The sequence below is a fragment of the Meriones unguiculatus genome, chromosome 5 (assembly GCF_030254825.1).
Source record: "Meriones unguiculatus strain TT.TT164.6M chromosome 5, Bangor_MerUng_6.1, whole genome shotgun sequence".
Lineage (NCBI taxonomy): Eukaryota > Metazoa > Chordata > Mammalia > Rodentia > Muridae > Meriones > Meriones unguiculatus.
This window is the reverse complement of record NC_083353.1, coordinates 104303104-104327508: the sequence shown is the minus strand read 5'-3', so window position 1 is coordinate 104327508 and position 24405 is coordinate 104303104. Positions and strand designations below refer to the sequence as shown.

The 24405-nt window shown below is 51.1% G+C and overlaps 2 protein-coding genes across 8 annotated transcripts; both read right to left on the bottom strand.

Annotated features, from left to right (window-relative positions):
* Window positions 1-16: 16 nt before the first annotated feature.
* Il17rc (interleukin 17 receptor C) lies at window positions 17-11377 on the bottom strand. Of its 7 annotated transcripts, none has more exons than XM_021637640.2 (18): window positions 11113-11375; window positions 10810-10831; window positions 10498-10650; window positions 10189-10251; window positions 9992-10101; window positions 8288-8399; window positions 7983-8027; window positions 6083-6222; window positions 5822-5881; window positions 4044-4098; window positions 3782-3963; window positions 3650-3700; window positions 3000-3048; window positions 2730-2851; window positions 2356-2415; window positions 1954-2005; window positions 777-872; window positions 17-659 (listed from the first exon to the last, which is right to left on the bottom strand). In XM_021637640.2, exons 1-18 carry the CDS (start codon window positions 11215-11217, stop codon window positions 37-39), a joined length of 2100 nt encoding a protein of 699 aa, XP_021493315.2. In that variant the 5' UTR covers window positions 11218-11375; the 3' UTR covers window positions 17-36. The 7 variants fall into 7 exon arrangements, with proteins under 7 accessions (XP_021493315.2, XP_021493316.2, XP_021493311.2 ...); XM_021637641.2 differs by having other exon boundaries at window positions 3000-3045; window positions 11113-11373; XM_021637636.2 differs by having other exon boundaries at window positions 17-872; window positions 11113-11377.
* Window positions 11378-11544: 167 nt separating this feature from the next.
* On the bottom strand, window positions 11545-23610 carry Il17re (interleukin 17 receptor E). Its single transcript, XM_060383938.1, has 16 exons — window positions 23381-23610; window positions 23002-23017; window positions 22201-22296; window positions 20926-21023; window positions 20550-20691; window positions 20319-20458; window positions 19287-19355; window positions 18487-18553; window positions 17344-17519; window positions 17211-17258; window positions 17084-17129; window positions 16846-17000; window positions 14643-14711; window positions 14150-14201; window positions 13975-14073; window positions 11545-13510 (listed from the first exon to the last, which is right to left on the bottom strand). The coding sequence occupies exons 1-16, from the start codon at window positions 23510-23512 to the stop codon at window positions 12927-12929; spliced, it is 1989 nt and encodes a 662-aa protein (XP_060239921.1). The 5' UTR covers window positions 23513-23610; the 3' UTR covers window positions 11545-12926.
* Between the last annotated feature and the right edge of the window lie 795 nt (window positions 23611-24405).

The window sequence follows — 24405 nt, the reverse complement described above, 5'->3', positions numbered from 1 at the left end:
GCGGGGGCTACTGGGCTGGGAATACTGAGTCGGCCTTTATTCGAGGGCAGGGCAGGGACCCGGGTCCCGTTCCTCGCCGCGGCCCGGGGCTCCCGAGAGCGAAGTCCAACTGTCCAGGGCCGCCCGCAGGGCCTGGGCCACTCGCTCCGCCCCGTCCCCGGGCCGCCCCGGGCACGGGCTGCAGCCTCTCTGCAGCGCGTCCAGGAAGCCCGGCAGCTGCGAGGGCAGGGAGAAGAGCGGCGCGGCGCGGAAAGGGGCGGGCACGGTGTCGGGGTGCAGCAGCCCGTCGAAGTAGACCCCGAGGTAGCGGCCGGCCGCCCGACCTTGCAGGAAATCGGGCAGCACGCAGCTGAGCCAGGCGGAGAGGGCGTCGTGCGGCCCCGCCTCCACCGTCTGGTGCTGGAGCCACAGATGGCACTGCGCCACCGCCGCGGGCGAGAAGAGCAGGATCACCACTCCGTCCTCCTGCAGGGTCCGCCGTCGCTGCCCGTGGAACCAGGCCAGGGCCCCGTGCGCGCTCAGCTCGCGGCGGCTCCACAGGTCCACCACCACGCGCAGCGGCATCTGGCTCAACGCGGATGCCAGCGCGCCCACCAGACGCTCGTAGCCCGCTCCGTCTGCCGAGTGGAGGAGCAAGGCCGTGCGTGCCCGAGGGGCCGCTGTTGGGATAGTGGAACCCGTGAGGGTGAGCCCGGACCTGCCTTCCCTCCATCCATTGGAGCCCAGCGTCGCCCTTTGGGGCTGTCCCTGGGAAACCGGGACAGGGGAACACTCACCTTTCGTGCGGCCCTTTTTTAAGAGGAAGAAGAAGAAAAGTGCCGCGGCCAAGAGTAGGCAGGTCAGCCACACCAGGACCCAGCGCTTATGCATGTCTGGGATAGACAGGGAAGAATAATGGGCTAGTTAGAAACCTTCCATCTTTCACTCCACTTTACGGAGGAGGAAAACTGAGGCCGATACACATGAAGTGACCTGCCACGAAGTCAGTGTCAGCCAGTGCACTGAAAGAGCTCCATGTATCTGGATGGCCTGTCTCCTCTTATGCCTATAAATTTGAAATAATGATACCAAATGCATAGGGTTGCATGTAAAACACTTAACGGTGCCAGGCCTTGTAAGTGTTTGGATATTATTAGCTGATAGTGCCCCTTAAGCCTTGGGTTTCAAGCCCTTAACCCTCCTGTCTTGCATGACTGCAGTAACTTCCTGACTAAGCCCCCATCATTCTGCTTTCAGTCCATTCACTCTACAGGTAGCCTCCAAGATCTATTTAAAATAGTTTTATTCTAGCCTTTGAAGAAGCTGGTGTTGTTTGGAACGTAAAATCCTACTGAGCCTCCCATTTCCCAAGACCCTGCAGCCACACTGACAGCCTTGGAAACTCTCAGAACTGTCCTCGATGGTCTTAAAGATGCAGCTTGACTTTTTTCAACTAGCTCAGACTTCAAAGTGTGGCTGGGACCTTTCCCTTGAACCCTTCATCCCACCGAGACCAGGTTCCCACTGTGTTCATTCACTGCACTGAACCCTTCACGATGCTCAGGGCTTCCTCAGCTGGCACTATTGTAAGATCACACTTGCAAACACTCAACAGCTCGCACTAGACTTCTGTTGGTGGGGGCAGGTGCTGTTTGTGATGTGGGGATCCCTGAAATTGTGTTTTCAAATCCCCCCTCCCTTGAAGGGCACACATGCCATAGAGCTTGTGTGGAGGTCAGAGGACAGCTCAAAGGGGTCAGTTCATGTGGGTCCCAGGGAACTCAGGTCAGATTTGGTGGCAAGTGCTTTTACCAGCCGAGCCATCTTTCTGCCTCTCTGTGGTTTTTGAATGAATAAAGGAATGCCACTGTGATCTATTTGAGCCAGCAGCACATATGTCGCCTCAGCACTGTGGTCCCTGTCAGAGTCAGCTGCCAGTACACAGGAAGAGCAGGCAGTTCCTGACATACTCACACTTGTCCATGGGGCAGGCCCATAGCGCTCCCAGGTTATCATCACTCCACAGCTGTAAGACACAACGCCACAGTCCCCTGCTTGGTGTTCAACAGCTAATAATTTCTGGCCAGCCTGTTCAAATTCCTAGCCTCTGCTGTGCATACTTCCCGGCCCAGAGCAGTCTCCTGTAAGCACCTCTGCTTTCGCTGCAGCTGCACCCAATGGGGCCTTGGGAGAGGTTCTTCCTCAAAGCTGTTTCTAGGGCCTAACATCGGGGTGTGTATCATTTAACTGGACTCTAGCCAGAAGTGAGCACCTGAGGGACAGGAACGACATGCCCCTACCCTTTACCCACCCAGGGCTACGCATAAAGCAAGCAGACACATGTAGGCACTAGGGCAGGTTCCGTCACCAACTCACCTGCATACACTGCCGTGACCGGAAGTCTTGCAGCAACTGCTCTCCAAGGCGAGCAGCTCTCTGCCAAGTCAAGGGAAGAGGGGGAGGGGTTTGTCACCTGGAGCAGCATGTAAGGTGCTGTAGCAGAGCAGAACTGTTTGCTGAGAGGAACTGGGAGACTTGAGAGGCCACTGGGAAAGTACACACACACACACACACACACACTTGCACAATGACACACAAATGCACGCGTGCGCACACAGACTTCCCAGAGAGCAGTACTAGGCCTGACAGAGCAATGGCACAGTAAGGCAAGGTGGGATGGGATGAGTGAGCATGCAAGAGTCTGAGGCCAGGGTTGAGACAGGGCTGGAGGAAGGTTCCTTGCTCCTCACCGTGGAGGCGACGCTGGGCAGTGGTGTGCAGCCGCTGGGCTCCAAGGCACAGACCGATGTGTTGTTTAGGCCAGTCTTCATCTCCACCAGCAGCACATCATCCCTGAGGGGCCCCAAGGAGTCTGAGAGGAGGGAGAGGCCACTTAGGACCCGCTCGGGAGTTGCCCCTTGCAAGCCTCCCATGCCCTGGTCTTCACTCCAGAGGCCAGCCTCTCCATGGTTTACCCCATTGCAGTGGCCCTGTCCCAGCCACCCTCAAGCCCCACTCACCAGCCCACAAGCACTCTTGGAGCTGAACCTTCTCCCAGCCTCTCACCTGCTTAGAAGGAGCCAGAGTTAGGAGCACTGGGAAAAGCAAGAGCCAGGGTGGGAAAGTCCAAAAGGGAGGGTGCAGGCAAGAGGAGGCCCGGCAGGCCGGCTCTGCGCTCTGGACCTGAGGTCAGGCAGATCTGAGTTCACTGCTGCAGGATCAGGAGTCACCCACCTTTCTCAGACCAGGCCTTGTGAGGACACCTGTGCTAACAGCTTACAAACGTACAGCGACATCTCTTTCTGTCTTAAGGAGGCACTTGAAACATCCAGCCCCTCCTCATCTGACACCTCGAGGAGGAGATTCGTTCTCACTCTCACCCAGTCACCAACTGAAAATCACAATCTCCATTCCTTCACCTTGTACCATAGCATCTGATTTCAACTTGACATATTGTTTAGCTAATGCACACTCTTCACCTTCCTTCATGAGAAAAAGGCTCTGTGATGATAGGGACATTTGTTGGTTTTGTTCACTGACAGATCTATCTCAAAGTGGCTGGTACATAGCAGGTAGTCAATAAGGCTGTTTTGTTTTGATTTTGTTTTGAGACGGTCTCATTCTGTACCAGTCTGACCCTCAGCCCCATGTTTCTGGTCACCGTTCTCACCTGGACACAGAGGTTGGGGTGCTGTCTCACCAGTGGGAACTCCTGCGACTTCTGCAGAAGGCAGGGAATAAGTGAGATCATAAAGGGAAACTACGGTCCCACTCTCTCTCTCCACCCTTCGACTTCGCTTACGTTCACAGTGACATTCTCCGGGAGCATTGGTGGCACTAGTGGCTGGCAGGGACCCTGGTCTGGTGCCTGCCAGCACAGCACCACCTTGGCCAGCAGAGAGCATGGTGCAGTTAGCTGCCAGATCCCCGGGGACAACAGCTGCAACTTGGCTATGTGCCAAAGGTTCCGGTGTGCACGGGGATCTGCAACAGAGGACCAGGGTCGCTACACACAAATCATGCCACCTTCCCATACTGCTCCCTGCCTTGGGAGATTTGCTTACCTTTCCGGAAGGGGCAGAAACTGGTCCTAACAGAGTCTGGCTCCAGGGGCCACACCTGGGAATAAAGGGGTTCTACTGGGCCAACTTAACCTAGCCAACCACCCATGAGCATGTGTTAGACCCTGTGCTGGATGCTAGGACACTTTTCCTGAGGCAGGTCACCAAGCACTCATTGGGTTTCTGGCCCCCTACAAAGCTCTAGAGATGGGCGTATGGGGTCTCTCAGCAAACACTGCAATGTGAATCTTCTCTCAACTTGGGGGAGGGGTTGTTTTTGGAAACAGGGTCTCATTATGTAGCCCTGGCTGGCTGTTACTCACAGAGATCCACCTACCTCTGCCTCCTCAGTGCTGGGATTAAAAGGATGCACACTTCAACTTTTAATGAATATGGTATACACAAGGGGCCTTAGATTATTAATTCTGCTTCATTTCACAACCATTTTATGAATACCTACTATGTATCAAATACTGCGGTAGGTTTTTAGAGCACCTTCTATGTGCTTAGACATATGCTGTGAGAAAATAGTATATTCATCAAATGTTTGAGAGTGGTGGGCATTAGACATGGTGATGCAGAAGGTCAAGTCACAGTAGACATTTCCTAAACATCTGCCATGCGTCTAACCATTGTGTTTGGAAATGGGGATTTGTTCATTCACCTACCCAGTCAACAACTAGCATTCACTGTATGCCAGGTTCTGTCCAGGGCTCTGGCAAAGTTACTGTATTTGAATGAGATATGCTTTGCTTGCCTTCAAGGAAGTCACAAATTCACAGTAAGAATGAAATATGTAAATGTTAGTCACCTACTTTCAAATATTCACTGAGCATCTTATGTATACAAAAATAAATTAGAAGCCCAAATGTTAAAGGAAGTGACCTGTGGACAAGAAAAGCCAGAAGGACAAGGGGAATTTGGAACAAAGAAAGGACAGACCACTGGACAAGCTTTGGGAAAGAGGAGATGTGAGCTGGGAAGATTTGATTACATGGAAGAAGTGGTGGGAGCGGCCTGAGCAAATGCAGGGTGGGTGAGTCTTGATCAGCAGCTCTGCTAGATACAGCAAACTTCTCATAAAGGAGAATTTAGGGGAAAGTCTAGTGGGAAAGGGTCAGCTGAGGGAAGACAGAAAGGCACTGGGAAGGGAGGTAGGAGGTGGAGGTTACTGAGAGCCTAAAGGAGGGATTATAAAGGGCTGAACAGATAATGGAGAGGAAGGAGAAAGAATGAGGAATACAGAGGTCACATGAATGGGACTTGGTGACTAATTTAATGTGCAATCAGAGGGAGTGGCTGCAGCCAACATATTTAAACCTAGATGTGGCACCCTTCTTTACAGCAGCCCAATGATGGTACAGTTTATCCAGATTACAGATAGGCAGCAGGCTGGGGAGGAGGGGAAAGTGGCTCACCCAAGGTCATACAGCCAGTAAATGGCAAGGACTGATGCTCATTTAAGTACAGTGTAAGTGTCCTACCCTTCAGAGGAGCACAAAGAGGGGACTAGAAGAACAGAAGGCTTCAAGGAAGAGGTGACATCTGAGTGGACCATGAGCCATAAGGAACAGTCCTGTGGATAAAGGACTAGGAGGAGTATTCTGGACACATTCTAAGCAGAAGGCACGGGACAGCAAAAGTGAAGAGACAGCCAGCCACCCAAATGGCCATGTTCTCTACCTCAAGGTATGGAGAACAGTGGCTCCAGAAGATTAGAGGCCACCCCTCTGTACCTCCCTAGCCCCTGTCTCCCACGTGCAGTTGGGTTCTACTCCTACCTGAATGCAGAGGCAGGGTACCAGGTCTGTGTGGTTTAGAGTAATGGTCTGCGGTCCAGTCTGTAGGATGAGCAGATGGAAGTGAGCTAAGAGAAGACACGGAAGAGGAAGTGGGGAGACGCAAAGTCCAGGGAACCAAGCAGATAGACCCTTCCCCTGCCAAGGTCCTCTGCTTTGGGTGTGTCCCCTCTGACAGCCTGCACACATCCTTAGCATGGGCATCAACACGGGGTGAACATGGACCTGGAGGAGAAGCCTCACCAGGTTTTTGTACCACAAGGATTTGAGAGGACCCTGGACCCGATCCCAGTACAGTAAGAGGCCAAAGTCCTGGTCCTCAGAGACATCCAGTACCAGGAGAACATTGTCACCATCTGCAGACACATTGAGCCAGGGCAGAGCTGATGGGAAAAGCAGAGCGAGAAAGGAAAGTTCAGATTCACTTCATCTTTTCTGCACAGCTAAGCCATACTCACCAACTGTCCCATTGGTGATTCCATCAAACCTTCAGACTAGGAGGGCCTTGGAGGACAGACTGTATCTCAATCTCAGACCTGGCTTTGTCTCCAGCCACAAGCCCAGAGCCAATCCCAGAGGGGCTCCAGCTTACATCTTAGGACAGTTCTTCTGCAGCCAGTAGAATCCTGCTACTTCCTTAATGCAAATCACTTTCCTGAGACTTACCCCCCCCCCCCCCGCTAGAAAAAGCTAGTTTCTACAACAGCTTGCAAGAGTTTAACCAGTCTGGTTTCTGAGACCTCTCTAACTTCATCTGTTAGTACCTGTTTCTTGACTACTTTGCTGCAAATACACAAGGCTCCTTCATATTTCTTAAGCATGCTTGATCTTGCTCCTGCACCAGGGCCTTTGCACGGGCTGTTCTCTTCCTATGGAACTCGGTCTCTCAAATACAGAGCTCCTCCTTCACATCCTTCGCCACAGTGAGGCCATCTCACTGCTGCACCTCCCAACCTTCCACCCCCTCTCTTGAATTTCCTCCATAACTCTGGTCACCATCTAGTTTAGGGCATACTTTACATTTCCACAGGTTTATTGGATCTTCCCTCAACCCTTCCCTAACCCCAACTCTCATTTCCATAAGGACAGGAAGTTTCAGCAGGTTTGCTTATTAAATTATTTCCGGTTGATGGCTATGTCTAGTACAGAGTAATTCTTCAGTCAATCTTTGTTGAATAATGAAAGCAATCACCACTGAGTGATAAGATGTCTGGTGTGTGTCTGTGTGCGTGTGTGTTTTCAAAGCTCTGGTGTCTAGTGATCTTTATGGATTTCCAAAAAGAAGACCAAAAAGAAAATGGAGTTGAAAAGAAGAAAGGATATTTAATAGTTTAAAAACTGCCACATAATTTACGCCTTCACCTTGTGCTAGCTGTAAAAGTTATGTTGACACCAACACACTGAGCCAGATGTGGTGAAGCACACCTGCAACCCCAGCTGCTTGGGAAGCTGAGGCAGAAAGATTGCAAGTTTAAGCCCCGCATGGACAACATAGCAAGATCCTGTCAAAACCAAAACAACAAAACAAAACAAAAACAACCTAACTACACAACTGCTCTACTAAGCCAGACATTAAAACCAGTGCACTTTGCTGGACAGGTTGGCACACACTCAGTCCTAGCCCTTGGAAGGCAGAGGCAGGTGGATCTGTGTGCATGAGCTCAGCCTGGTTGTTATTGTGAGTTCCAGGCCAGCAAGAGCTACACAGTGAGTCCCTGTCTCAAAAAAACATCATTGTAGTTATAGCTTTTTTTTTGTATATGCTATAAATGCATGACAGATTTTTCTTTAAAAGAAAATACAAAACCAAACGTACATCAAAGTCTTTACTTTCTTGGTCCGTATTTCAGGTTTAATAACATTTCCACTTTGATCTATGAAGAAAGGCACCAGAATCTTGACAGTGCTTTGGGATGTTAGACGTTCCTGGTTCTGATGAACACTTGTTATATGGAAATAATTCATCTTTATATTTCCAATTCCTGGCACAGATGAAGTAACTACTGCAGCTCATGTGGAACGAGTGAATGAATGAGTATGTCTGTGACTTTTGGAACCTAGCATCCCTGAGCTGAAGCATCCAATTGTGTGAAGTCCAGACCCTGCTCCTCCCTCCACCCAGCCCGCTGTCCCTAGCCCCTACCCCAGCAGCTCTGGATGCTGTCCCGGACTTCATGACCCCTGCAGTCTGGGGAGAGATCATAGAAAAACCTCCAGTGGGGCTGGGAACCAAGGAAAGAAGGGATGCAGGCCAACCCACAGGGCAGTTCTGAGAGGGGCTGCCTGTCCCTTAAAGACCACCCACACTTACCCCAAGGGCTAGGCACACAAGAAACTGACTAAGGAGGGTGCCAGCTCAGATCCCTGCCTGAAAGTGATGGGACTAGGAAGACAGGGAGTGGCCAGAGGAACCACAAACTAGGGGACCAGGGCTTTGGGGAAACTTACCAGGCAGCTGCTGTGTTAGGTTGAGTTCTTTTTGGTACCTGGGCTGTGTGTAGGACCAGATTCGCACCTCAGCCCCAAGACCAGCCTCGAAACAGTCGAATACTGCAGAACCCTATGAGGAGAGGGTGGTGGAGGGCTGGGGATAGATTGCTCAGGATCCAGACCAAGATCTTGGGCTCATGTGGATGGACGACTCTGCTCACCCACTGGCCACATTTCCAAAGACTGCATTTATTCTATCTAGCTTGAAATCTATCACAAGAGTTTCCTTTTTTGAACAGGTCCCCAGTTCTAAACCAAATATCTTCTGTAGCCGTATTGGCAGGCCTGGGATTAACCATTCAATTTGAGTTACTGCCTACACCTGCTGTCACAGACCATTTGGCCAGAGGGAAGCTGATTAGATACTCCAATGCAGGCATGGAGCAGCCCCACATACACACCTGAATGGCGCTCATGGCTGCTTTGTGAAGTAGACTAAGCAGATTTTTAAAAATTGTATGTGTATTGTGTGTACTGTATGTGTGTGTTGCTGGGAATCAAACCCAGGGCCTTGAGCATGTTAGGCAAGAACTCTACCACTGAGCTACATCACAGCTCTTTGTTGTTGTTGTTGTTCTTCTAAAGACTTATTTATTTATTTATTTATTTATTTATTTATTGTGTAGCTACATATACCTGCATGCCTGAAGAGGGCACCAGAGCACATTATAGATGGTTGTGAGCTACCTTGTGGTTGCTGGGAATCGAACTCAGGACCTCTGGAAGAGCAGATAGTGCTCATAACCCACTGAGCCATCTCTCCAGCCCCCAGCTTTTTGTTGTTATTTTATAAAGTCATCAAAAAATTTAAAGGAAGTTATAAATAGCCAGTAGGCATGTAAATTTATCTGACCTTGTCAGTCATCAGGGATATACAAATTAAAGCTGTAACGAACTTCAAACACAGTGGCAAGTCCCCGCAGCGTTAGTACTTAGGAGGGTGAGGCAGGAAGATTTCAGCAAGATCCGGTCTAATAAAAACAAGGGCTGAGGATGTAGCTCAGCAGTAGACCGTTGCTTAGCATATACAAAGCCTGTTCCATCCCCAGCCTGCCCCTCCCCTACGCTTGTATACACAAACCAACAACAGAAACACCAGCACTGAGCTGCCTGAATGCTTAGTAGACAAAGGCTTGCCACCCAGCCTGGCAACCTGAGTGCCATCACCAGGACCCTCGTGGTAAAAAGGAGAAAACTGATTCTGTAAGTTGTCCTCTGTCCTCCGTATGAACCCCCAGGATATGTACGTACATACATACACATATGTAAATACACACAATAAACAAATGTAGTTTCGAAATACAAACACTACCACCACACACAGGCCCACACAAATCCCCAGTTACAAACCATGACGCGTAGAGCAGAACGGCTAAAGTTTCAATTTGAAGATGCCAAGTGCTGACAAAGACGGAAGTCACTGGAAGCCCTATTTGCTGCCAGCAAGAGTATGAAATAAAATGGTCCCAGATAACTGCTTAGTGGTTTCTCACCGTGTGAGGCAGGGGTGTTCTTACCCTCACTTTATAGACAGAGAAACCACCACAAAAGGCTGAGGGCGCTCACTGCTCAGATCAGATCCAAGACTTAAGGAAACAATGCGTGAGGTTGTTTTGGAAACCTCGTATTCCAAAGGCTCCTCAGGCGGAGCGCTTCACATACCACAGACTGACCAGGCTGCACCAGGACAGCAGGCACCTGAACCTCCAGCAGGGCACAGCGGGCGGTGGGGTAGGCCTGGAAGGAGAGGACCACCTGAGCCTGGAGAGAGCCTGTGGGCAACAAGCTGGGGTTAGCCATGGGCCATGCGTGGGAAAGATTCTGACAAGAAGCAGCCACTGGGCCAGCGGGCTCCTCACCGTTCCGGGGCTCCTGGGGTTCTGAGTCTACCTTCACAGCTTCTTCAGGCTCTTCCCAGTGCCCTGCAAGGAACGGGGACCAGAGCAAAGCCTAAGCAACTCAGGCGCCTGCTCTGGACGGGTTCAGGCTTAGACTCCCTTCCAGAAATGCCATGGCTGGTAAGGAGAGGCCTGGGGGAGAGCAGGCTGGCCTGGGGGTGGGGGTGCCTGGCCAAGGTCTTAAACACTGCAGGTGCCCACAGACTCTGCAGTCTTCATGCCTTCCCCAGGCACTCTCACGTGTGCACATGCAGTCGTAGAACTCCTTACCGTGCACAGCCAAATGCACAACCACACGAACACAGAGGGCACAGTCCGTCTCCTGTGGGCACCTCAGTACCAGCTCTGTCTGCAGGCGCGTAGGCACTAGCACAGGGCCTGGGGCGGACTCGATGCTTCCAGGCAGGCACAGCACGTCACCATCTGGGTGTGAAGGGTGGGGTGGGAGCTGAAGCAGTTCAGAGCCTGGTTTCTGATACCTCCAGAGGGCAGGGGAGCTCAGCCTTTCCAGGCTAAGGGTGAATAGTTGTTTTCCCTTCAGCTAGCCTGATAGGTTCTCTCTTTCAAAGTAGCAATACTTACCCCAAAGGTGGCAGGAGAGGCCCTGAGAAGGAAGAAAAAGTCAGTTTACACCCCCAAATCTAAGCAACTTCTCTTGCTTGACAACCCTTATCCCCTGCCTGCTTCCTTCTGAGGCTCCCTATTCTAAGCCTTTCCCTGAAGACAAGACTAATTCTTGTCCCCTTACCATCTTCTCTTCCCCATCAGCACCAGCCAGACCAGACTGGGCGGTTCTGATAGACACAGTGACAGGAGCCAGACTAGGGCTGTGATGAGGCACACACTGAAATGAGCCTTCCCAACCTCACAGGATCCCGGACTCACTAGAGAGCAGCGTGCAGTGTCCTGCGTCTCCAGGAGCCTCTCCAGAGAAACGACCACAGGGCTTCGGCCCAGTGCCAAGGACAGCAGGAACCAGGACACAGGCATCTTCCAGGTGCTAGACAGCACCCAGGCCTGAGGCCCTGTCCTGCCCCCACAGGGGGGGCAGACACCCCACCCCTGCTGCCAATCACCCCCGTGTCCGTGGGAGAGAGCAAGGGCTAGAATTCCTCTCCAGCCATGCTTTCCCACTTCAGTGAGCTGGGACTCTGGGCCCAGTTTCAACTGGAGTGCTTTCGGTTTGGCTCCCAGCAGGCATCGGCTGTTCCCGCCCCGCCCTGTCCCGTCCCTCCCACAAACTCCAGGCTTAGGAGCCAGCAGCTTTGGACCGGGGTGGTGGCCTCTCCTCCTTCTACTTGGCTGACACCTGGCTGGGAGGAGGCCTGGGAGGGCAGCGCCGCTGGAGTCTCAGCTGAGTGAGGGAACCCTTACCCTGGATCTCACTAGAACCAAAGGCTCCGACTGAGAAGACCCCAGATTTGTGGCATCCTGGGCGTTTCCACTTCCTGTATGACCTTGGGATCCTCTGGTTCCCTTTGTCTCCTCTTTCTGGATGCCTAAGTTCTTCATATCCTTCTCTGTGCCTCACTGGCACCAGAAAGTGAGCTGTTCCCTACTGCCTGGCCTAGGTTCAAGGGACATGGAGAAGCAGGCAGGCCTGGGAAACCCAGAGCTCGGAAGAGGTTCTGTTGTGCTGTTGCTGGGACTAGAGGAGTGGGGACGGCCTGCTGCCAGCTGAACTTCAGGTTTTCCTTTGCTCCTGGGAGAATCATATCGAGGAGAGGATCCAGGAGGTACTGGGTCCTCCTTGCCTTTCACAGGCAGTCTTGTGGGAATGAGACCACAGATGACAGTGAGTGAGAGGGCTTGGGCTGGTGAGCTGTCCTACAAGCCTAGGGCAGGCTTCCTGACAGGCCCAGGCACACAAGAGCAGCATGCTGTGTTCCTTAATTTATCTACTATGTTTGCTTTTATTCATCTCTCTGGATGAAAGAAAACCCTCTCTCTCACCAATTGTGGTGGCTCAAGCCTTCAATCCTAGTACTCAGGAAGCAGAGGCAGGTAGATCTCTCTTTGTTCCAGGCCTTCCAGGGCTACACAGTGAAACTCTATCTTAAACAAACAAAATCAAACAAGCAAACAAATCAAACTACATACATCTGGATAGCCCTCCCTGCCTGGGAAAGGGTGAGGGACCCCTGGCTTACAGGGGGGATTCTCTCAATTCTGTGGAACAGAACCCCCTTCAAGACCTTGACAGATAGATCCTCCCTCCCAACCTTGACCCAGCTTTCCAGCCCGGACTAGGACTAGAGTGTACAATACAGATGGCTGTCCTTTTTGCAGTTTTGAAAAGAAATAAATATAAAAAAAATTGCCCCTTTTTCTCAGAAAGGGCTAAGGACCTATCAGGAAAGCTCAGCTTTCTCTCAGGGACTCTGAGAGGAAGCAGATGTGAGAGGGAGGCTGGGGAAGTGTGGGCTACGGTTTTGGAGGCAAGAAGCAGCCCCAAAGAGTACAAGTTCAGGCTGGAGAGATGGCTCAGGGGTTAAGAGCACTGAGTGCTGTTCCAGACGTCCTGAGTTCAATTCCCAGCAACCACATGGTGCCTCACAGCCATCTGTAATGGAATCTGATTCCCTCTTCTGGTGTGCATAAAAATAAAGTATATGTTCATACACATACAATAAATAAATAAATCTTAAAAAAAAAAGGGTACAAGTTCGAGGACTAATTCTGGAGTTCCAGCCGTTGGGCTACAGACAACTGGAACCGTAGGGACTGTTGGTTGAGCCTTGGTAGTCAACTTCGGCAGCCTCAAGTTCCAGCCGGTCACACAACTCCACGCGGCTTTGCAAGCCCTGCTTAGACCCAGGGTGGCTCCTGGTGGCTAGGGTGGCAGGCCGAGCATCCAGCGCCCTCAGCAGGCGCGGCAGGTCACGAAGCAGGCGGTAGCGCGGCAGAGCACGCAGCGGCCGGGGGATGTCGCCTTTGGCACAGAGCCGACTGAAGTAGGCGAGCAGCAGCCGGCGTGGAGCAGCGCAGAGCAGGCTGTGAAGAGACGCGGCTTGCAGGTCGCCGCTGCAGGCGGCTCTGGGGCCCGCACAGCTCCACAGCAGCAACACGGTGCCCTGCTCCCGCGCCACACGCTCCCGCGCCGCCCAGAGCCAGGGCAGTGGTCCAACGCGAGCCACGTGCGTCCCCTCCCAGAGATCCACGATCACGTCCCGCTTGCCGCCCAGCGCGGTCCGCAGCAGTTCCGCCAACGCCCCCACCAGGCGCCGCTGTGCCTCTGAGTCCGCTGCGTGCAGGAGTAAAACTGGCCGTGCTTGGTCCGGGCCTGGAGACCAGAGCAACAGCTGAGCAGGGTGAGAAGAAGGGGTGGGGGGCGGGGAGACGACGACACGGGACAGGGCACACAGATAGCTCAGTCCTCCCCCTGGGGCCTCTGGCCTACCAACTATACTCTAGGGCGCCCTGCATGCACTCTGTGTCCTTTATCTGTTATGGGAGTCAGTCTCCCAACTGCGGAGCCTATTTGTTGCTTCTAGGCTAATGAGGAAAAAAAACGGTGCGGCTTCCAGGGCACAGCAGCCTGGATTGTAAACAACCCCCTCCCCGTCGTCCCCCCCACACCCCCAGCCTCTTGCAGCTTGGTGGTACAGACACAGCCTGCATCCACAGCCCTTTGCCCTGCCTTAACCAGCCCTGCCCATTAGGGGGCCTAGCAGTCTATGTTTTGGCCCTAGCTTGGTCAAGAGGTGCTGGAAACATCTGAATCTAGGCAACCGGACATGAGCTTACCTGACAGTAGGCGCCGGTAAAGGAGGACCAGAACTATGGCCAGTAGAGTGGTGAGGCCCAGCAGTGCCAGGATCAAGAGCCCCAGGTGTCTATGGGAGACTGAATGGAGCAGGTGAAGGCAAGCCATCTCTCGAGTTCCCGAGCTCCCTCCCTCCTCTCACCCAAGGACTCTCACCATCAGGACACAAGAGGTGCTTCCAGGCAAACTGGACATCCGACCTCCACACCTGAGGACACAGGACCCCCACTCATGTGAGCTAGAGCACCCCCTTTCCTCCCAGGAAAGGAGTGCCCACTGGCTTGGGAATTCCTCCAGCTCTAGTTTTGTGCCTGATACACTCCCTGGACTGACACAGAACAGGCCAAGGGGGCAAATACCAGTGAGACCACCACAGCTCCCACAGCTGACCTGGGCTGGAGAGCATAGAGCAGCTGAAATAGTCAGCCACCAGGGAGCGCTAGGCCTTGTCACCACCCCTGGTTGTGGGCATGTAGCAGGTGTTCTCCTTTTTTTATGGGAAGGCAAAATATAAGTGTTTTATTTGCTTTGCTTTGAAGATAACATAACTAGTGACTGCTAATTCCAATTTTAAACACTTGGCCAGAGCAAACACTTTTATGGACTCTGTGCTAGGGGACCTGTGAGGAGTAAGGGTAGGATTTCTTACCAAGATGCAGCTCCCCGGCCTCAAGAAGGGAATGATGAGGTCTAGCGTCACCGGGACTGAGCCTTGAGTCTATAGGGACAAAGAGTAGAATGGTTGTTCCATTTATGCAAATTTGATAATGTCCCACCCGCTTACGTAAAGAAGACTTCCCCAGACACCCCAGTCCCCACTGCTCTTCCACAGGTATTTTTAAAAAGATTTATTTGTTTATATAGTATTCTGCCTGCATGTGTGCCAGCAGGCCATAAGAGGGCACCATATCTCATTATACTCATTATAGATGGCTATGAGCCACCATGTGGTCACTGGGACTTGAACTCAGGACCTTTGGAAAAACAGTCAGGGCTCTTAACCTCTGAGCCATTTCTCCAGCCCTTCCTTAGATATTAGCTGCTATGGCTGAGCTAACCTGCACACACACACACACACACACACACACAAACACACACACGAACACACACACGAACACACACAGTGCCGCTCTGAGGAAGAAGGTGGGCACAGCCAAGTGTTTGTCCTGCAGCGTGTGTGCATCTTTTCACTCCCCTACTCAACCGAGGAGACATCTTGTTCACTGGGAAGACTGAGCTGCTGGGGGCCTGGATTGAGGCTTGACTATTTTCTAGTTCTAGGTTTGTGACCTGTCCATAAACTTGGATGACACCTCCTCCCTCCCCAGCCTCAGATTCTTTATTTGCATATGAGGGACAATAAATGTTAGTGAGTTACTGGGAGCAGTAAATGGAAATATGCATATGGATGCCTTTAATAAGCTGGTGTGTGTGTGTGTGTGTGTGTGTGTGTGTGTGTGTGTGTGTTAGAAGTAGCTGTTAGGCTAAGAAAAGGAGGACAAAGCTTGGACTGTATGCTCTGGAGCATAATACAGGGTGGGCAGAGCAGGCACTCAGGAAGTGTGTACTGACTCTGAAAGAACTGATGGCTGTCTGTCTACAGATGGGATGTGGCTCCACTGTGTCCTACATGTTAGTTACAGCGCTGACCAGTCACCTCCACCCTTTAGGAGCTCCACCTACCTCACACTCTGTACCCCTTTCCTGCCTGACTCCACTCTTGAAGCAACTGCCAAGCACGTAGGTACTCTCACATCATAAGTGTTTGCTAGCCTCTGTCTGGGAGCCCATAGGGCTCAAGGCAATAATCTAGCTGCAAGGGAGCCCTTGAGGGAGGACTGTAGAGAGTGCGGCATGCTTGGTCAGCTTAGAGCCGTGGTTTCGAGAGTATATCTGATTGTGGCTTTTAAGTCAGATACACAGAACAAAGTCAGTTAGTCTGCCTGATCTTAGCTCATATGATGGAGTTATACCAGGGCAGCCTGTGAGCCTTTCAGCTTCTAGGGGTCTCTGGAAAGTTGGTGGACTTGTAGTGCCTTGTGAAGGCATGAGACCTGGGAAAAGACAGCAGGGGTGAGGGGTGGCATCCATATGCATTGCAGAGCTGAGGAAATGACTCAGGAGATGCACTTTCTGTGCAAGCATAAGCACTTGAGTTCAAATCCTAATCATCCAGATTAAAAAAAAAAAAGAGCAGGGTGGTGGTAGCACATGCCTTTGATCCCAGCACTCAGGAGGCAGAGGCAGGCAGATCTCAGAGTCTGTAGAGAAAGTTCCAGGACAGCCAGGGCTACACAGAGAAACCTTGTCTGGGGACGGCATGGCTGTATATTTGTGCAACCCCAGCACTGGGAGTCAGACAGGTGAATCTCAGGACCTCACTGGACCGCCACCCTAGCCGGAAACAACAGTCTCGTGATTCAACAAAAGATCTTGTCTCAAAGGAATAAGGTAGAAAGCAATAGAGGACCTCTGGCCTCTTCTTTCACACTCAAAGGCTTACACACCTACATACACAGATGTAAACACCACACAGACAATGTGGCAGCTTCAGTGGCCCGGAGAATAGTCGAAGGTGGGAGTGCCAGCCTCCAGGCTCTATTCTCTCTGTAAACTGAGGCACTGAAAGGCTGAGGAACTCCCCCATGGAGGACCCCACAGATTGACAGAGGACCAGTAATCCAAGGCTGCTCAAGTAAATAATTTATGACAGGTGACAGAAAGATGGCTTTTTTTTGCCTCCACCCACACAGGGGCTGCCTCACTGAAGCAAAAGGGAAGTAGGGGATATGTGTTGGCCAAGAGAACCTGGGTGGGAACCAAACCCTGGCTAGGCCGTAGCTAGGCCATACCTGGCTGATGCTGTATACAGGAGGCATCAAGGAATCCAGCCCCAAGCCTGGGTTACTCCAGGCAGCACTGAAGGTTGCATGTGTCATCGAGGAAAAGTGAAGAATCAGTTGTTGGGCCTGCGTATCCATGCTCACAGACCAGGACGGGAGAGAGCCTGTTTTGGGGAGGTGATCAGAGCTGGGTAGTGCTGGACCTGGAGGTCATGGGTGAGTGGGCTGAGATTCCTTAGTGACTCACCACTCTGGTGGGGACATTCAATATGGCTGCTGTTTTCAAAAGAAAACTGAGAAACACAGGAATGGCAGGTCAGCAAGATTTAGTCCCATTCCTCCTCCCACTGCCAGCCCCCTGCCCATGATTGTACCTTAAAGCAGAGCTGGGGGTGTAAGTCCACACTCTCCAGGACATACCACTGTTGAGGAGATGGAGGTTAGTCAGGGAGAAGCTCCCTGGGCCCTAACCCTGCCCACCTCAGGCCTGGAGGTGGCTGTCCTTACTCCTTCTGACTCATGTGCTGTGGCATTGGGGAGGGTTTCGCACGGCGTGAGTGGGTCCTGCCTCCGGCAGAGGGAGGCCTCCGGTTTCAGTGGACAGCGGAGTGTCAGAGCCATGACCATCTGATTGTGCTGGCTGTAGTCAGAGAAGCGTACCGACTTCCAGAAGTCCAAACCATCTGGGCAAGTGGCAGGTCCAAGGATAAGGCCATATCCCAGCTGTAGCTCCACTTCCTCACCCCCACGCCAGGGCCCCAGGAGAGAATACCAGAGTTCCAGCACACTTCCTGTCTTCGTGGGTCCTCGCAGGTGAGCACTCCTGGACTCTAACACCCAACCTTTCTACCCAGCCTTCTTGCTTCTACCTTTCCATCCCAGGCCTCCACGCTGAACTCCCCTTACTGCAGCCTGTGATCAAAATCTGTGCAGGCTCCTTTCAGAACCTGAATGCCTTCTCCATGGAGTCTTCTTTCTAAACCCTATTCAGCTTGGGTGCTAGCTTCTCTGAGACCCTCTCTGCTTACAACAGTGTCCATGGGCTTCCTCTTTCCGGGCTGATGCCCTGCACACAGCCCTTGATGACAACCCTGCCTGTGTATGTAGGCTTTGTGTTACTTGTATCTGAGTGTCCTTTCTCTCCTCAGGGTCAGCATTGTGCATACAGCAGTCCAGACAACACCAGCCACTTACCCTCGAAATACTTCATTCAAGCCCCTTAAACAGTTTGGGATTTTGCAGATGAAGGAAGGAAAGGGGGGCTCTGGGAATAATCCATCACAGAGCTGGAAAGTGACCCTAGGTCTCTAGTTTGTCCTGTCACACTCCATTCCTGGGTGAACCCCCCTTCCATACATCTGGGATCTTTCTCCCCTGCCACACACACACACACACACACACACACACACAGGGGGGCTCTGGGAATAATCCATCACAGAGCTGGAAAGTGACCCTAGGTCTCTAGTTTGTCCTGTCACACTCCACTCCTGGGTGAACCCCCCTTCCATACATCTGAGATCTTTCTCCCCTGCCACACACACATACACACACACACACACACACACACACACACAGGGGGAGGGAGACAGAGACAGAGAGTGACAGAGGGGAGAATGAATGTGCCTCAGGACTATCACAAACAACACTCACAGGCTTCAGGCTGGGTCTGGAAGGGACACTTTTTGCGCCTCACCGTGTCCTCCTGCAGGTAGGAAGCCTGGGGAAGCAGAGGCAAGGACATGCATTTCCAACATAGTTCATTCTGGCTCTAGCTTACTAGTGGATCACTCTGGGCTGTAGGACACTAATCAGGGAGCCCTGTGGCTTAAGGGTCAGGGCTCCAGAGCATAGGGGAAAGCAGCAAATGAGGCTGACTCTTGTCTTTAAAGAGAACTATTCTCAGCAACAGAGAAATCCTAAGGGCCACATCCCTCATTTTTAGGCTTTCCTGGCCTCCATTCTGGGCTTTGTCAAGGTACACAGTGCCCTGTTTCCTCATTCTGAACTCCCTAACAATACACCCGTTGTCTTTCTGGCAGTTTCTTGTTTCCCCGGGTCTCTGCCTACACCCTTCTTTCAGTACCTCTCTTCCCCCTAAAAATATCCAAAACATCTTTATCTTCAGACAAGGAGAGATGGACGGCTACAGTGGAGGGCTAGGGAGGACATGACTTTGAGAAGAATGTGCAACTTTGGCTCTCAAGAATATCCAGGCAGGGTTGAGGTGAACTTGCCTAGGACCCTCCTACCTCTGAACATATGTGGCTCACAGCCAAGCCAGAACCGGTTTCCTAAGCATCCCTGGTCCTTTTGAAGTCCCTCTTTAGGGCCGTAGGGCTTTCTCTATCACCAAATGATCTCTCCATCCTCCCTTAGTCCTCTATGAGCTGACTTACTGGAGATGCGGCTGGGCAAGGAGCCATGGTTAAGCCACATTTCCTTGTGCTCACCTCTATGCACATGCAGGGCAAGAGGAATTCATAAGGCAGATCTACAGCGTGGCCTCCAGACACAATTATCTGTTGATAAAACCACAAAGGGAGAGAAAAAGAGACACCTAAGAAAGAGCATGGGCACAATGGACAAAGAGGAAGCTAAGACCTCGGACGGTATACCTTGTCTTCCTACTTTATGAAACATTTCTTTCCCTCTCATAGGACCTTGGTAATATACTCTGGACATTTGCTTGGTGCCCTTTATGAGGAGCGGGGGATGGGGAAGGGGATGCACAGCTCTTGAGCTCCAGCTGCATGCCATGTGGGGTGTTAGGAGCATCAGCTCTACTAAAGGCTAACTTCGTCACCGTGAAGTTAGAAGGTATCGCCATTGTAGACATGAAGAGAGATGAAGGGCTCCAGAATATAGCTTCGGTCTCTGCACGTGATACCCAGCTAGGTACAGTGGCATCCGTGATGAGTGGAGGTTGAAGTGGGCTGCTAGGACCTGAACTGTGAGATTAGGGGATATCACTTTCTGAGGACTAGACAAAGGGTATGGAAGGGAAGAGTAGCTAGATGCATGTAGCCATTTTGTCAGGTTACCAGGGGAACAACCTCTTGAGGAAATAAAACTCTGGTTGTTTGTTTTTCTTAAGGTAGTGGCTCACGCACCCCAAGCTGGCCTCGGACTCATCATGTCTCCAAGGATAACCATAACCTTGAACATCTGATCCTCCTGCTTACCTCTCACCCCATTTGTACAAGGATAAAGGTCAAGCATGCTAGGCAAGCACTCTACCAACTGGGCTATATCCCCAACCCTAGCAAAGGTCTCCAACGGTCCTCTCCCTGGAAATACATACCATTTTCATTTCTTTCTGCTCCCTTCTCTCAAGTAACAGCCCACAACCTTTTTTTATCTAGTCTTAATGCTATATTCCTCATCTTATAAGTTTTGAACAGTTACTTTGCCTGTCTGGGCCTCAGTCTCCCCAGCTCAGGCATTGTGTGATCTATCTCTTTACAGGGCATCACGCTCCATACCTGGGTATCGAAGGGACTATTCATGTCTTCACATTCCAGTTCCCACTGGTAACAAAGACGCACACTAGCCTCTGGGCCTGGAGAAACCGTCACCCGAATAGCCTGTGCCTCAGGCAGCAGATCAAAGGAGAACTCGGGTCCTAGGGAGAAGGGAGACTCGGTGACCCAAGCTCAGGTAGGGCTGACACCATGTGCGGCCATCCATCATGCCTCCCTCCACACTTTGTGAACCTGCACTAGGAAGATGTTCTACCCATTCTGCGGCTGAAGGCTGGGTTCTTTTGGAGCGTAGGCCTCTGTGGGAGACGGCTGGGAAGGGGCTGGAACTATGATGGCTTTCCTGAGACAGGGAAGGGCTGCCTAGCAGCTTCCTCTGCAAGCAGAGAACAAAGCAGTGTTAAGCCAGAAGTGCCAGGAAGCCTGCTGTCTAGTTCTGCCTTGGAACATGAGAGACCACAGGTAAACTGCTCAAGTTCTTTTGGACTCAGTTTCCCTTACTGTGTAATCTTCGCATTTTCAAACTCCCTCCTGTAGCTGGAGAACAAAGGAACAGGCAAGAAAGAAAGGGGTTGGGGACCATAGGATGGAGCTGTAAATGACAGGGTACCTGGGAGGATGCTGGAGTCCTGTGCATCCAATAGAATTCAAACTTACAAGGACTTTTAGACTTCTTCCCCAAGACAGGAAACCAGCCCCACTGAAGGCCTGTGGGAGGGAGACACACTTCTTACCTAGGCATTCATGGCCTCTGTCCTACCTGAAGATGCGACCCAGCGTTGGGTACGAAGTCATCCTAAATCAAGGACAGCAATGATATCAAGCTTCTTTGGTGGCAAAAATCATGATTCAGTAAAAAAGAATTAAGGCTCAGAAAACACAGAATAGAGGACTGAAAGACTGTAAGGGCCAGAAGATGAGGAGGAGCACTGTGAGGTCTCTAGACATGTCATGGCTGTTGTGTCCTTGAACTCACTGCAGCCGTGGTCACCTGTACAAGTTCTGCACAAGGTCAAGCCAGCAAGATCAGCCAGTATTCCAGCAGGCAGACTCACTAACTGGACTCAGTGAGTTACAAAGCAAATGAACAGAGCACAGCATGGTTTTTTGGTTTTTTTTTTATTTGTTTTGAAGGCAGAGACAGGCAAATCTCTTGATTTTGAGGCCAGCCTGGATTATTTTGCAAGTTCCAGGAGAGTTGGGACTACCCAGTGAGCCTCTATCTCAAAAACTGGAGGTGTGTATGTGTGTGTGTGTGTGTGTGTGTGTGTGTAAAGATGACTGAACGGTTCAGAGCACTTGCTGTTCTTAGAGGATCCAGGATTGGTTCCTAACACTCACATGGTGGCTCACAACCATCTATGTCTCCAGCTCTGGGGATGTGATGCCTTCAAGGGCACTACATGAATAATATACACATATATACATGCAAGAAAAACACACATATATGTAAAATAAATATATTTTTTAAAAGACATGGATGTGGGACAGCTATGTATTGGGAGTTATTTATGAGGAGTGGGAGGGAGAAATTGTGGGTGGGTTTGATCAAGATAGTGTGCATGTATGAGATTTTCAAATAATAAGTAAAAGGTATTTTGTCTCTTTTTAAAATTTAGGTTCATATATTTTATTATTTTATGTGTATGAATGTTTTGCCTGCACATATGTATGTGCACCTTGTACATGTCTGGTACCTGTAAGGTCAGAAGAAGTCACTGGATTCCTTGGAACTAGAGCTACAGATAACTATCAGCCACCCTGTGGGTGCTGGCAATTGAATCCAGATCCTCTGAAAGAGCATCAAATGTTCATACAATTGAGCCATATCTCTAGCCCCAATTCAAACCGTCATTGAGAATGGCTCAAAGGCTGCTTTTCCTACCTGAAGGATGTAACACCAGATGTAGGCACCAACAACAGGACCAGTACCAAGGCTTTGTGGCTAGGAGGGCAGGGCAGGGGGTTTGAGCAAAACTTCCTGTGTAAGAGAAAGGAAAGTCGGCACAGTGACACATGGTTGTAAGTCCATTGCTTGGGGGGATTAAAAGATGGAGGTTTTGGTATTATATAGTGAGACCCTGTCTTAAAGCAAGTACAAAAAGTTAAACAAGAAAAATGGTAGGGTCTAAGGACGTCCCTCTTACCTCCTCCCAACTGGATTTAACTCTGAGCTTTGACGTATCTTTCGAGTATGATCTTGGGAAAGGTATTGGATCCAGGTGCCAGGCTGCTCACCCATCAAGTGGGCTTGTCATAAGTAACCCAGTGCATTGGGGAAAGCTTGGAAGAGTTGAATGTACCATAAAGTATGAAAGGTTGTTGTTCCTGATAGAGTGAGGGGCCAGTGATAGGAAGAGCCACTTGCATGGAGTGCCTGGAGGTTAGCCATGCTGCCCATTCTATGCTCCCCGTTGGCTGGAGGCAGCACTGTCCTCATCACAGAGCCTTTTTCCTCCACTCCTGTGCTCAGAAGCTGAGGGTCACATGGAAGCATGAAAAACGCTCCCTAAGCATTTATAGAGTCTGAGGGAGAATTACGATGCAAAGCCAGACTAGTCCTGCACTTTCTCGCTCATACTAGAGTACTCCCAGGGCTGGCAAGCAAAACTATCATGGATGGCTCACTGGGGCCTGGATCAGGGGGAGCATGGGGAAGAGAATTAGGAAAGGAAATAAGACTCACCAGTGAAACTCTTATTCTGAAGGTACAGGGCCCAGTAGGGAAAAGGAAGGAGAGAGGCATCATTAGAGAGGGCTCACAGAAGGTGCATTCTCCCTGAACCCTTTGCGTCAAACCATCCAGTCTGGGAGGCACAGTTCACTGTCCATCCACCCCAGCTGTTTTTGTGGTTTGTTTTTTTTTTTTTTTTTCTCAGTTCCACCCTGCCAAGGACCTCAGCACACCAAAACCTTATCAATCCCTTCAAGACTTCATAGAGGACACACTGAGGCTGCTGCCACTAGAGCACAGGGATTTCAGAGGTAGGGAGGGATGGGCAGGAGAATGGGGAGTTCTAGTCTGTGCCAAGCAAGTGTGCCTCCACCTGGTAGCAGGACCTTACCACATGAGAAGCCAGTAGACAGCGGCTGCTCCAGCGTGGCAGGTAGGGGCAGCCAACCTGAGCAGACACAGCGAGGCTGATGAGCAGCAGGAGGAGAGGCAGGAATGAGGCTGCCAGTCTGGGGCTCCCCATGAGCTTCTGCAGGATCAGGGCACAGAGACCATGACTTTGTTGTCTGCAGGAGGGCAGCAGGGCCTGCCCCTGGAGCTGTGAGAAGCGCACAGAACCAGCAAGCACTCTCACCAAGCCCTGCCCTAGATCCACCCTGCCCCGAAGCTCCTCCTAGATCCTAACCAGCAGGCTAGGTCACATTCCTTCTCCTGAGCCATGGCACTGAGGAACTCTTGCTTGTTCTGTAGAACGCTTTATCACCCTCTTGGGTCTCCGTGTGGCACAGAATTAACAGGAAAGGAACCAGCACCCTGTGGTAGACGTGCACCCAATTCTTAACCCTTCCTACTCCTCAAAGACTGCAGATCTGACAAGCCTATCATTTTGCTCTAGACCTTGGATCTGCACATGCTTCACTTTGAGCATGAACAGCTATTCTGCATTTGTCTACTCTGAAGGCTGAAGATAAAGTGGTTGGTGCATCATTTAAAGTCAGGCCAAAAATAAATGAGCATTATGTAATGCAAATAAACCTCCTGTGCCCCGCCCCCCTGACTGACTTTAGTCAACTAAAGCCTAGCTTTCTTTCTGTGACCACTAACACTTTCCAGCTCTTCTTGACTCCAGGTCAAAGTGGTCTCCAGCTTTGAGGACCAACTAAACAATACAGCTTGTTCAGGAAGCTCCAGAGCTGACAGCTGAGCTCTGGGGCAGAGAAGGAGCTGCCTCACGCACTGACCTGGTTTCCTGTGGTTTCCGGTGCAGGAAAAAGGCTGACAAGGCTCCAGACTTTGTGGGGACCCTCCTCATCATCTCTCAGCTTCCTCTTACTCAAGGAGCTTTTGAGCTCCTTCAACCCTCACCTTGGCAACACCCATGATGGAAGGAAAGTTTGGGGCATGTAATGCCCATGA